Below are 13124 nucleotides of genomic sequence, written 5' to 3'. Positions count from 1 at the left end.
CTCTCCAACAAGGATCCAAATTCATAGAGTCATCTGTGTATTAAAAAAAAAGTTCTAGATACCATGGCTGGAATCCACAAGCGATCACATCCTAGGGGAAATCCTGTGCAAATATTCTACAGAACACAGTTGAACTTGTCAGACAGTGTGGATGATAGCTAAGTACACATTTAAGTAAAGTATGCTGACCCCATAACTACAACAGCACAGAATTGCCCAACTATATCTGAGTGTTTGGGCAACATACATGGCTCTGTTTTGGAGGGGAGTTCAGATCTTAAATTTAAAGAAATAACTGCACAAAAGAAATATGTAAATGAGAGTGGAGAGAACAGAAAAACTATAGGAAAAAATGAAACTAAGAGTTGTGTTTTTTTGGTTTTTTGTTTTGTTTTTTATTGTTGTTGTTTTGTTTTTTTGCAGTACACGGGCCTCTCACTGTTGTGGCCTCTCCCGTTGCAGAGCACAGGCTCCAGATGCACAGGTTCAGCAGCCATGGCTCACAGGCCCAGCCGCTCCGCAGCATGCGGGATCCTCCCAGACTGGGGAACGAACCCGTGTCCCCCTCATTGGCAGGCAGACTCTCAACCACTGCAACACCAGGGAAGCCCTAAGAGTTGGTTTTTGGAAAAGATCAACAAAATTGACAAACCCTTAGGTAGATTAAGAATAAAGAGAGAAGATTCAAATAACTAAAATCAGAAATCAGGGACTTCCCTGGTGGTGCAGTGGTTAAGACTCTGTGCTCGCAATGCAGGGGGCCCGGGTTCGATCCCTGGTCAGGGAACTGGATCCCACATGCATGCTGCAACTAAGATTACTCATGCCACAACTAAAAAGCCAGTGAGCCACAACTAAGGAGCCTGCCTGCCACAGCTAAGACCCAGTGAAACCAAATAAATAATTTTCAAAAATCTAAAATCAGAAATTAAAGAGGGACATTACAACTGATGCCACAGAAATGAAAAGGATTATAAGAGAATACTATTAACAATTATATGCCAAAAAATTGGATAACCTAGAAAAAAATGGACAAATTCCCAGAAACATACAACCTACCGAGACTGAACCATGAAGAATTTTTTTTTCAAAATCTGAACAGATTTATAAATAGTAAAAAGGATAAATCAGTAAGCAGATCTCTCCCCAACAAGAAAAGCCCAGGATTGAATGGCTTTATTGGAGAATTCTACTAATCATTTAAAGAACCATTCGTACCAGTCTTCCTCAAACTCTTCCAAAAAAAGTGAAGGGAGGGAGTGCTTCCAACCACATTTTATGAGGTCACCATTACCCTGATACCAAAGCCAGACAAAGATGCTACAAGAAAAGAAAAGTACATGCCAATATCTTTAATAAACATTAATGTTAAAAGCCTCAACAAAATACTAGCAACCTGAATTCAACAACTTATTAAAAGGATTATATGCCATGCTCAAGTGGATTTATTCCTGGAATGCAAGTATGAGTCAAGCACAAAAATCAACCTCGTAATACACTACATTAACAGAATAAAGGAAAAAAAAAACACACATGATCATCTTAATTGATGCCAAAAAAAGCATGTGACAAAAGTTAACACCCTTTTATGATAAAAAACATTCAACAAACTAGAAGAGAAGGAAACTACCTCGATGTAATAAAGGCCATATATGAAAAGCCTATAGCTAATACCATACTCAACTTTGAAAGACTGAAAGCTTTTCTTCTAAATTCAACAGGGAGAGAATGCCCACTCTCATCACTTCTATTCAACATAGTACTAGAAGCCCTAGCTAAAGAAACTAGACAAGAGAAACAAATAAAAAGCATCCAAATGGAAAGGAAGAAGGAAAATTATCTCTGTTTGCCAATGATATGGTCTTATATGTAGAAAACTATGAACATTCCAGGGGGAAAAATAAACTGTCAGAACTAATAAATTCAGCAAAGTTGAAAAGCATAAAATCAACATGAAAAAATTAGTTGTGTCTCCTTACACTAGCACTGAACAATCTGAAGAGTAAATTAAGAAACAAACCCATTTACAATAGCATCAAAAAGACTAAAATACTTAGGAATAAATTTAACAAAGGAGTTGAAAGAATTTTACACTGAAAACTATAAAACACTGAAGAAAGAAATTAAAGAAGACAAAATTTAATGAGAAGACATCCCATTTTCATGGCTAGGAAGACTTACTGTTGTTAAAATGTTCATACTACCTGAAGTCATCTAGAGATTCAATGCAATCTCTATTAAACTCCCAATGGAGTTTTTACAGAAATAGAAAAAAAATCCCAAATTTCATATGGAATCTCAAAGGACCCCAAATAGCCAAACATTTCTGAAAAATGACAAATTTACAGGTATCACACCTCCTGATTTCACGATATTACAAAGCTACAGTCATCAAAACACTGTGATACTGACATAAAGACAGATATTTAGAATAGAGATACCAGAAATAAATTATCGTGAACATGGTAAAATGATTTTCAACAAGGATACTAAAACCACACAATGGGGGAAAGGATAGTCTCTTCAACATATGGTTTTGGAAAAACTGGACATACACATGGAAAAGGATGAGCTTGAACCCTTACCTTATACCATATAGAAAAATTAATTCAAAATGCAGCAAAGACCTAAACATACGACCGAAAGCTGTAAAACTCCTAGAAGACAACATAGAGGAAAATCTACATGATTTTGGATTTGACAAGGATTTCTTGGATATGACAGCAAAAGCACAAGAAACAACAGCAAAGATAGACAAATGGGACTACATCAAATTTAAAAACTTTGGGGCATCAAAGGAAACAATCAACAAGATGAAAAAGCAATTCACGTAATGGAAGAAAATATTTGTAAATCGTATATTTGACAAGGGGTTAATATCCAGAATATAGGAAGAATTCCCATAATTCAACAAAAAGGAAACAAATACTAATAAGAACATGAAAAGATGTTCAAGATCACTAATCATTAGGGTAATGCAAATTAAAATCACAATGAGATATCACCTCACACCCATCTTGATGGCTACAATAAAAAAAATAGAAAATAGTAAGTGTAGTTGAAGATGTAGAGAAATTGGAAGCCTTGTGCACTGTGAGTGGGAATGGAAAATTATATATTTACATATATATATATATATATATATATATATATATATATATATATATATAACTGCTATAGAAAATCGTAGGGGGCAGTCTCAAAAAATTAAAAATAGAATGACCATATGGTCCATATAACCCCATTTTTGGTTCTATATTCAAAAGAAATGAAGTCAGGATCCTGAAGAGATATTGTCACACGTGTGTTCAGTGAGCATTATATGCAATAGGCAAGAAGTGGAAGCAACCCAATTATCCATCAAAATAGATGACTGGATATGCAAAATACGGTATACACATACAATAGAATATTATTTAGCCTTTATAAAGGAGGAAATCTTGTCACATGCTACAACATGGATGAACCTTGAGGATACAATGTTAAGTGAAATAAGCCAGTCACAAAATGACAAATGATGTATGATTCCAATTATATGAAGTATCTAACGTAATCAAATTCATAGAGCCAGATAGATGGGGGTGGTTGTCAGGGGCTGGGGGGAGATGGGAATAGGGAGTTGCGGTTTGGTGGGCACAGAGTTTCAGTTTTGCAAGATGAAAACATTCTGGAGATGTGTTGCACAGCAATGTGAATATACTTAATACTCCTGAGCTATACAGTTAAAAATGGTTAAGTGATTAAGATAGAAAATTATATGTTATGCTTTTTTTTAACCACAAATAAAAATTTACAAAAGGTAGTGAGGGGGTTTCCCTAGTGGCGCAGCGGTTGAGAGTCCGCCTGCCGATGCGGGGGACGCGGGTTCGTGCCCCGGTCCGGGAGGATCCCACGTGCCGCGGAACGGCTGAGCCTGTGGGCCATGGCCGCTGGGCCTGCGCGTCCGGAACCTGTGCTCCACGATGGGAGAGGCCGCGGCAGTGAGAGGCACGCGTACCGCAAAAAAAAAAAAAAAAAAAAACAAGAAAAAAACATAGTGAGGGTGAATGTTAAATTGGGGGTTAACTTGGCAGAACAGTGTTGTGTTTTGATACAATTCACTGAGCTGATGAAAAGAGTTCATCAACAAATGAGGAGAAGGCCCTCAGTGAAAAATTTCTGGGAGGATGCAGAGAAAGTAAATCCAAGGGTAGAGTGCCAACACATAGAGAGAGGCTGTGATTTCTGTCTGGATACCTCAGTGAACCTGTAACTGGGTTTTTCTCTTTACACACACATTTCCAGAAAGCTCTGCCTGGTGAATTTTGGCCACACACGGGCCCTCCCCTCCACCTGCCTGCTCTGCCTGTTCAAGCTGCAGTCAGGCTTCTGTCATGAGGTGGCACCAACATCCCTCCAGTATCAGAGTACTCTACAAAGAACTTTATTGAAAGAGCAAAAAGAAAAAAAAAAATACAATGTTCTCCATCAAAAGCCAATGTATTGACCTATGTATAAAATAATTCTAATTCTGTCTGAAAAAATTGATAGGTGTTAAAGAAGCCATAAAAACGTACTCCATGGCATGAATACAACGACTCACCAGGTAGCAGCAGTGCATTGACAGTCAGCGGCATAGGGAAACACACAGCCCTGGGAAGGTAACTGAGAGGAATGGGGCACAGACTGGAGTCTGGACAGCTGTATCCACTGTCCCGGTCACGGGATGACAGACAGGATGTTGGGGAAGAACTGGGCAGCCTGTACACGAGTGGGTGATGGAGGGTAAATACGCTGCTCTCTGGGAAGGACCCTCTACAGTGTGGACATGTCAACCTACACTGATGAGAGAAGAGATACGTCAATGAACGTGATGTAGATTTGGGGTCAACAGCAGGTGGAACTACTTGGATATACATATGAATTTTCAAAACAAAACTGAATTCATAGTAAACAAAACACTCCAAGACATCTGCTACTCTTTGCAAAATGTACTCCTTTCCCTTAAAAATGAAAAATGAAGATGGCTGCAACCAGGTGGCCAGATCAGAATGTCATCTCTGAGACTTTCAGACCAGGGTGCTCAGCAAGGGGAAACGAGGGGTGGAGGTGGGGATCTTGGTATAATGGCTTCAACCAGAGTTTTCTGGAATTTTTCACCACCTGGCAGCAATCCCTCTGTATCTATCATTTTCTGGGTAATTGAATCCTGAGATTGGAATCCAGCCAGAATCTGAACTGAAGACAAAGTTACACTAGCAAGAGGGAGGTGATTGGGCTAGAGGAGACCGAGAAAGAGAAACACATACACACTGAGATATGCTGTCAATTCCATTTTGATTCTACTTCATCTCCCCACAAAACTGAATACAATGAATGCTTTTCCAAGGTAACGAATATACGTGTACACGTATGCACACGATGATCTTCATCATCACTTCTGAGAATCCTGGAGGTTCATCCCAGACCAGGTGGAGAAAGCCTGCACCAATGCCTGCAACTCCATGGACAGGGTGGAAATGGAGCTAGCACAGCATGTAGGCTTTGGGATGAAGAACACAGAATCAGTCTTCTTGGGGTTGGAGTCACTCACAAACAGCTCGTCATTCACGATGCAAAGACTGGAGGAAACATGGACTCTCAGAATACTGATGGTTCACACACCCAACAGTGATCCTGTTCCCACTGGCACTCAGCAACTAGATTCTTTCCAGACCCTGCTTGTGTCTATCTCCCAGGTTCCTTGACTGGTACCTCTGCCCCTCCCCACAGAGCCCACCTTTGGAGAGACTGTCTACCACCTTCACTCGATTTATAGGTTTATCCCCAACCCAGGGACAATTTCGCATTTACCCTTTACCACAGCGCAAGGGGTGGACACTCTGATCCCCATTCTCGGAAGAAGACACGGAGTCACACAGAGGTCATGTGACTTGACCAAGGTCACACAGCGAGTGAGTGTTGTGTCAAGGAGAGACCCCATAGGCCGATTCCAGAGCCCATGCTCTTCTTAACACTAGGCTAGACTGCTCCTGGGATCTCCCTGCTGGTTTTCCACAATACCCAGTAAACCTAAGGTCTGCGCCACCACATTCCCACAGCCCTGAGCCCAGGCGGGGATGGGCATTCCCGCCCACAATAGGGCTCTCACCTGGAAGAGCTGGCAGGGATAACGATGAAGGTCCGGGTGAAGGCACGCACACAGCCCTGAGAACTTCCTTCCACTTCAACAGCAAACAAACAACCGTACCCCGTAGAGCCACACGTGATGTACACGCTCACACGGTGGCCCCCAGTCAGGGTGTGACTGGACACTCAGGCTGAGAGGGCAGTTGTTCACGGGGGCCAGGGTGTCGGGAATGGGGAGGGCAACTATAGGAGCAGTCTGCGCCCAGTGACAGGGCCCCTGACAACCACTTCACAAGTTCAAGGGATGCATTTTTCACAGCCGCCCAAGAGGTGAATATTACTACCCCATTGTGCAAATGCGGACACTGCAAAGTTAAGTAACAGCCCAAGTTCTCAGAGTAAGGATCTGGGATGAGAGCCACCAAACTCCACAGCCTGTGTCCCCAACACCCAGGGTGTGCAGGGCAGACAGGCATGGACACACCTCAAACCTGGGTTGTCTGTGGAAAGACTGAGGGCTGGAGAACACAGTGGGGAATGAGAGGGGAGGGAAGGGAGAGCAACAGAGGTGAAAGAAAGGGGAGTGAAGGGAACGGAAGGGAAAGGAAGGGAAAAGAAGGGAAGGGAAGAGAGGCATAAGGAAGGGAAACAAAGGGGGGGAAGGGAAGGGGTCAGGGAAACTGGGTGGTTCTGGGAGTGAGCATGGCCAGGGGGAGGCAGCAGGGGGCATCTGGGGTGGGGGTCTACACACACTCACCTTCCTTGAAAACCCCACTGATGGAGAAGCAGAGCATCGTTCCCTGAAAGGGAAGAGCCCAGGCACACAGTCACCACCTCCACCTCCTACCCACCTGCAACTTCCTGGACCCGCCCGAGGGAGGAAGCAGTCGCTCACCGTCTGGAACCACGTGTCCACCACGAAGGAGCTGAAGTCATGCTGAGTCTTGGGCAACACACAGAGGGTGTGCACAATGACACGTTTTGTGTGCTTCAGCAGCTTGACCCGCAGGTCTGTGAGGGGAGGGGAAGCGAGTGAAGGTCAGGGGCTGCCACGCCCCGGGCCCTATGATTGACCCCTTCACCACCCTTTCCCACCCAGTCTTCCCATCACACCCTCACGGGGGTCCTTGAGCTTCTTCATATTCCTGCTGTCCTTGAAGGACTCGCACAAGCTGCTTCTAGGAGACAAAGAGCAACAGTGGGTGGTGGGTGTTTGCAGGAGCTGGCCTGTGTCTGCAGGGGAGCCACACGGCCCAGGAGTAGAGCCTGTGCTGTGATACTCACGGGGCTGGGTCCTCAGGGTGGAAGGGAATGGTCAGGGAGAAGCAGGCCTCCTCGTGATAAGCACCCGCAAGACCCTGTCGGTCTCCATAGTCATAGATCAAGTAGTACCTGAGGGGGAGCAATGAGGACAGTCTACCTCTGTCGTCTGGACCTCAAATGAGACTTGAAAGCTCCCCTGAGCAGACCTGTGCTTAGGTGGCCTCACCTGTCCTAGCCCTCCTCCCCTTGCTCAGCTTCCCAGAGGTACTTACTGCTGCAGGAATTGCAGGACTAGGCTCTTCAGCTCATGAGATCCAAAGTAGTTTCCCTGGAATCAAAACAGTCCTCAGGACCAGGGCTGACACCCCCTTCTCATGCACCACTTAAAACCCAGCTTGATCCTCCATCCTCACCTTGCAGGTTGGTAAGCGCTTGCTGGCTTCAATACCACACTTAGCCAGTGGGGATGTCTCCTGGCCATCCTGGGGAAGAGAAGAGGAAGTCAGCAGTGCAGACCAGGAGGTGTTACTGGATGATCAGGGAAAAGGATGAGCCCAAGAGAGGGTGAGGGTCAGAGGTCAGGGGTGAAAGGGCCCTGGAAATTCCATGGGCGGGACTACAGTTTGGATCATCACCGTGGGTTCCCCAAAGCCTGGGAAGAACGCGGTTGAAGAAGACCCAGAGCCTTTGTCAGGTTCCCATGGGAGCTGTACCATGCCCCTCCGCCCAGGACTTTAAGGGTCAGTTTCAAAACTGTAACTGGGGCAAGACCTAATGGGGTTCAGAGTAGTTTGTGGGTGCTGTCAGTGCCAGTTAGAGGAGTCAGTGAACAAGCAATACACTTACCAAGGTGAGTAACTTGGGGAACAATTCCAGGATGGAGCTGCCGAAATCAAGACAAAATAGAAAAGTCAGTGAAACCGTGGAGGTGACCCTCCTCCTCATGGGAGCAAGTACACCCACACCGCAGTGTCCCAGCCTTACGGGGCCTTGAACACGTCCCCCATCGACTGGTACAGAGGGAGAGCATGCCCTACCTCCCTCCCAGCCTCCCTCCCTCCCTTCCTCTCCTTCCCCTGGGCAGCTACCCCCCCAAGACTGCCCCACTCCCTTCTCCAGTGCCACAGGGCCCAGCATTTCAAACCCATGCTGCAGGGGTTCTTTCCCCTCCCTTCCTTCCTCCAGCGCCCCACTGAAGGCTGTGGGGAGAAGAGGGAATGGGGTGTGTGCCTGAGGCTCTGCTACCTCACTGGGGGTCCAACACTCTGCCAAGGCCTGGACCAAGACCTGGACTCCCCCCATGGATGGCCCAGGATGCTGGGGCATGGAGGTGAGTGAGGTGGGGTTCAGGAGGCAGGGAGGGAGATGGAGGGGGGATGAAGACAGAAAGGGAGTGAACGTACGAGGGGAGAGGTGACAGAGACATAGGGGCCTAGAGACAAGGGAGAGAGAGAACACAAAGGGAAGGGAAAGAAGCTCTCCCGTGGTGGGGGTAAGGGAAGAAGAGAGAAGAAAGGGGAAATGGCGCCCCTTTTGCAGCTCTTCACCTGCCCCAGAATGGCTCAGACACAGCACGTAAGAATGTAAAATATGCAAATATTGGGCTGGGGGCCCATTGGATGTTGGTTGAAACTTTGTCAACTTTGTGATGCAGAGAGGAGAGCATAGGGCCTGTAGTCCTCCCAGAGGTCCACGTCAGCTGCCCCTTGCAAACGGGCACTCTCGGGAGTAGCTCAGGCTCCCAGTGGGTAACAGAGGATACATCTGACCTTATGTTGGTTGACTTATCAGGGAAGGTGGTGCACAGGGGGTTTCTGTCTGCACACATCCCTTCTGGCTCCAGCCGCTCACGCTTGTCCATCTCCCCTGCAGACTTCACCTGTGATTATGAGGAGGAGCCACATGGGCCAGAGAAACAGAGCCAGGACAGCCGTGCACCCCTAGTCCCTTCCTTTTCCTACAAATCCATTTCCCTTCTTCTGTCACCATCACATGAGCCTTCCCACCTTCCCTTCAAAGACAGATCTGGGTACCACAGCTCACCTCAGTGGTGGAGAGGTTCAAGTTCTTGGTGTTGGAAGCATTCGGCATCATGTTGGACAGGCCATGCAGCTGGTAGGGTTGCTTATTGCTCAGGTCCAAGGACAAAAGCTATGATGAGGAAAGAGTTAGAGTGAGGACGCCAGCAGGGGATACCTGTGACCAATCTGCCTCTTCTACCTAATCCCTCCCACCATCACCACCAGCCCCAGCATTGGATCTGCGGTCCTCACCTTGGGCATATTCCCTGGATGGATCTGCAGGGATGCGGCCATGCCATTTCCAGGGTTTCGCGCCATTCCCGTATCACGGGTCATCAAGTCTCCAGGAAGCCAGGAGGAGGGAAACAGAGGCTGAGAGGCTCCTGGCTGGTACACCTCCAGCACCAACCCCTCCCCGAGTTACCATTCCTGAGTATCCTTCCCGGCTAGACCCCTCTGCCCTCACCTTCTCTACAATTACTGCTGTAGCCATACCAGGGTCAGAGCGGACTCTCTGGATGTCAAGAGATTGCTGGGAGGCATCATATCGTTCCTTCACGGGCACCTGCAGAGTTAGGGATGGGGCTCAGGGGCTCTGAGTCTGAGGTGGTGATGGGGGGCAATAGGTGGGTCTGGCTGTGAGTGCACAGGTTGTGTTGAGTCTGCATTACCTTTATCTGCTCCACCTTTTTTGACTTCAGCTCCTTCAGCACAGAGTGGGGTGCACCACAGGGCTCAACAAAGATAGGTATCTGTTGAGAACACAAGAGGGGCTGGGTAAGCTCCAGGAAATCTGAGCCCTGGGATCAAGCAAGACCATGCCCCTGTCCTGCCCTCTTGCCCCCAGCTAGCCCTGCTCATGCCCTCGACACACACCCTTTCATTATCCTTATTGTAAATCACTCCATTGACATTCTTCAGTGCGAAGGCAATGTTGGCGTTCTCAATGAAGAACTGGGCCTGCATTTTCTCATAGTGAAACTGTAGGGAGAGTGACAAGAGAAGCATAATATGAGGCCAGAGCCATTTCTCATCTGGGCCTGCCATCTACCCCGTTTCCTCTCATCGGCCTCAATGTCCTCTCTTACTTCGACTGGGGTGAAGGGGACACTGCATTGCTTCTGAATCAAATTCAGCAGCCACTTCTCATCGTATTTAATACCGAAGGGAATCTAGGAGCCAAAGAAATAATTGGGGAAAGAAAAGTGATACAGTGGAATCCAAGGTTAAGATAAGACCCAGCTGTGTCTCGCTTTAGGACCTTTTTTCAGGCTTTAGGTAATCTCTTAAGATAGGACAATATCTGTTATCACTAACTTTTACACCAGACATGGACTTCCTAAATTCCCTTTTCTTTCCATTTAAATACTTTTCCTGAAATAAGCAACTTCATACCTTTCACATGTACTTACTTTTATAAAGTTCTAAGAGATCCTACCTAAGGCAGACCTGGCCTGCCCCTCTGACAAGGACCCCAGAGACTCAGCCTCCTCCCACACTCCGCTTGAGCCAAACTGCTTCTTCTGGTGTGACATTGCTCCATCTCCTCGGCAGTAGTTTCCTCCTTTGCTTTTAGCCTCTCCCGTGCTCCCTGCAGTCAGTCTGCTCCCTTTATATTGCTTCTCTGAACCTGCCCTCACATGATCTAGGAAGTTATCTCGTAGTAGTAACAAGACAGATGACCAACTCCCCTGCCACGAGAGAAAAGTTCCCAGCATCTCTACACGTGCCCAACATGACTCCCTCTGTCATCTTCTTCTACATGTTAGGTCCATTTAGCCAGCACACTCACCCTGATCTTGAACCAGCTCCCCAAGGTCTCATCCTGCCTGTTTCTCTCCATTCTTCTCTCTGAAGGCTTTTGCTCTGTCACCTTGTTAACATGGGTTTCGTCTTGTTTCTGAAAATTGCCTCTCCGTTGGCAGGACAGAATGGCGTAGGGAGCACTGTGGGGAAGTGGAGAGAAGAAAATGGTCCGTATATTCTTGGGAAGTCTTCTCTACATTTTCCCCAATGATAGCAGAGCTACAATAAAGACTGCTCAACCATTAACCTGATCCCATCATTCCACACTCTTCCAGGTTAGAGAGAAGAATGACATATTTATTTAACTACAAGGTTGTGTTTTCCACTGGTTGATACTTGTCAGCCATGCTGCCTCGTCACTTACTATCTTACTCCAGTGTCCTTGTGAACATCACTTGTTGCTTGATCTCCATCTTGTTGTTGCTGGGATGAAGGATGAATACCAGACCTGACTTCTTCAGACCAATTGTTATACCTCCTTTCGTAAATATGCCAGCATCTTGCTCTTCTTTGTAAGGAGGTCACTTGCTTATTGTACTCTGAAATTGAGAATATCACCTCAATTGTCTCAGTACCAGAAAAATTCCTGGGTAAATATCACGGCTAATGAAGAAATATCACCAACTTTATAATCTAAATAGGAAATTATCATAGTTAGGAAGGGGAAAAAAAAAAAAAAGGCCGAGAGACTTCACTGTGTTTCTGCTTCTCAGGAAATGAGAGGTGGGCAATATTCACAGCTGAGAAGAAAACAAGCACAGAGGAAAGGGTCTGGACCCAGGGTTTAGTCTGTAATGTTAGTCCCTGCTGTGCTTGGTTCAGGTTATGTGATCTGGGACAAGTGGCTTTTCATCTCTAACTCTCTCTTCCCTGAACGGCTCTAGAGGCACAAAAAAAAACCTACCCTGAAATCTACCCTGGCGTGATGGTTCAAGGGTCAAAGGTGACCTCCCTGCCTGACGGAAGAATTGGAGATATGAAAGATACGTCCGATGAAAAGGTCCAGAATGGAGCCTGGAGAGACATAACATGGAGAATACCAAAAGCGAGGGGGAGATAATTAAAGGTGATGCATTGAACGTACTTAGCCCATGGTTAATGTGAGTCCCGGAGAGAAGGGGAGGGAACAGTGGAGAAGTGGTATTTGAAGAGATCTTGGTTGAGAAGTTTCCAAAAGTAACAAGATTGTCAACTCAGTGTAACAGTATTATGGTAACAGGAGAGAAAGTATGCTTTAAGGAAAAGCAGTCCTAAGATATGGATTCATTTCATCATCCTGTAACAAAAACTCGGAAAATATGTGACCAGAAGACTGAAACTAAAAGAAATGTTACAGGCTGTTCTTTGGGCGGAAGAAATATCCTCCCAGGTGGAGGCACATAGATACAGGAAGGAAAGACTAATGACATTTGTGAATATGTAGGCAAATTTAAATGAGTGTTCACTATATAACACAATGATAGTAATTTCTTCTGGGGATTTAAATATACAGAGAATGAAAATGCATGACAATAAATGCAGAGGGTATATGGAGTCAAAGTGTCCCAAGGTCCCCTAATTGTCTGAGGAGTTTTAAAGAACTAATTAACTAACATTAGACTGGAACAGCAAAAATGTACATTGTAATCTGAAGGGTAAACACTACAAGAACGGCAAGAGAATGTTTATCTTGCCACATGAGGTAACAATTTAATAGTTATAAAATGTTAATCATTTCGAAGGAAAGGAAAGGAAAAAGAACTTAGAAGAGGCAAAAATGAATATACAGTAAGATAGTATATATAAACCAAATTACATCTACTTTTACATTAACAATTTCAGATTAATATTCCAAATAGAAAGACAGCTATTATCAGACTGGGCAAGAAACCTTCCATCAAATGCTCCTGAAAAGAGACACATGCAAATTTTCATCATCTAGAAAAT

The 13124-nt window shown here is 45.5% G+C and overlaps 2 protein-coding genes and 1 non-coding gene across 3 annotated transcripts in view; 2 read left to right on the top strand and 1 right to left on the bottom strand.

Moving 5' to 3' along the window:
- BEX4 (brain expressed X-linked 4) overlaps positions 1-13124 on the top strand; it is a 111218-nt gene that overhangs the window by 37903 nt on the left and 60191 nt on the right. The gene's annotated exons all lie outside the window — the stretch shown is intronic.
- TRNAA-CGC (transfer RNA alanine (anticodon CGC)) lies at positions 715-787 on the top strand. Its single transcript has one exon. It is a non-coding gene; the product is annotated as a tRNA-Ala (tRNA).
- Positions 5414-11250, bottom strand: LOC131748073 (nuclear RNA export factor 3-like). The gene is made up of 17 exons (XM_059050165.2): positions 11185-11250; positions 10481-10564; positions 10269-10373; positions 10064-10144; positions 9888-9957; positions 9645-9733; positions 9415-9522; positions 9141-9250; positions 8218-8254; positions 7785-7853; positions 7644-7699; positions 7393-7500; positions 7228-7286; positions 7004-7119; positions 6866-6908; positions 6131-6203; positions 5414-5600 (listed from the first exon to the last, which is right to left on the bottom strand). Exons 1-17 carry the CDS (start codon positions 11233-11235, stop codon positions 5414-5416), a joined length of 1446 nt encoding a protein of 481 aa, XP_058906148.1. The 5' UTR covers positions 11236-11250.

This window comes from Kogia breviceps, chromosome X (assembly GCF_026419965.1).
Source record: "Kogia breviceps isolate mKogBre1 chromosome X, mKogBre1 haplotype 1, whole genome shotgun sequence".
Lineage (NCBI taxonomy): Eukaryota > Metazoa > Chordata > Mammalia > Artiodactyla > Physeteridae > Kogia > Kogia breviceps.
This window is presented reverse-complemented; position numbering and strand designations above follow the sequence as displayed.

Bases quoted from the DNA above. Each gene is read 5' to 3' on its own strand.
- LOC131748073 (XM_059050165.2), bottom strand. From the start codon at position 11,235: ATGGAGAGAAACAGGCAGGATGAGACCTTGGGGAGCTGGTTCAAGATC. The intron at 7,120-7,227 runs GTGAGGGTGTGA...CTCCCCTCACAG, and splicing joins GAAGAAGCTCAAGGACCCCC to ACCTGCGGGTCAAGCTGCTG. The intron at 5,601-6,130 runs GTGAGAGCCCTA...TGTTTCCTCCAG, and splicing joins ATCCCTGCCAGCTCTTCCAG to TCTTTGCATCGTGAATGACG.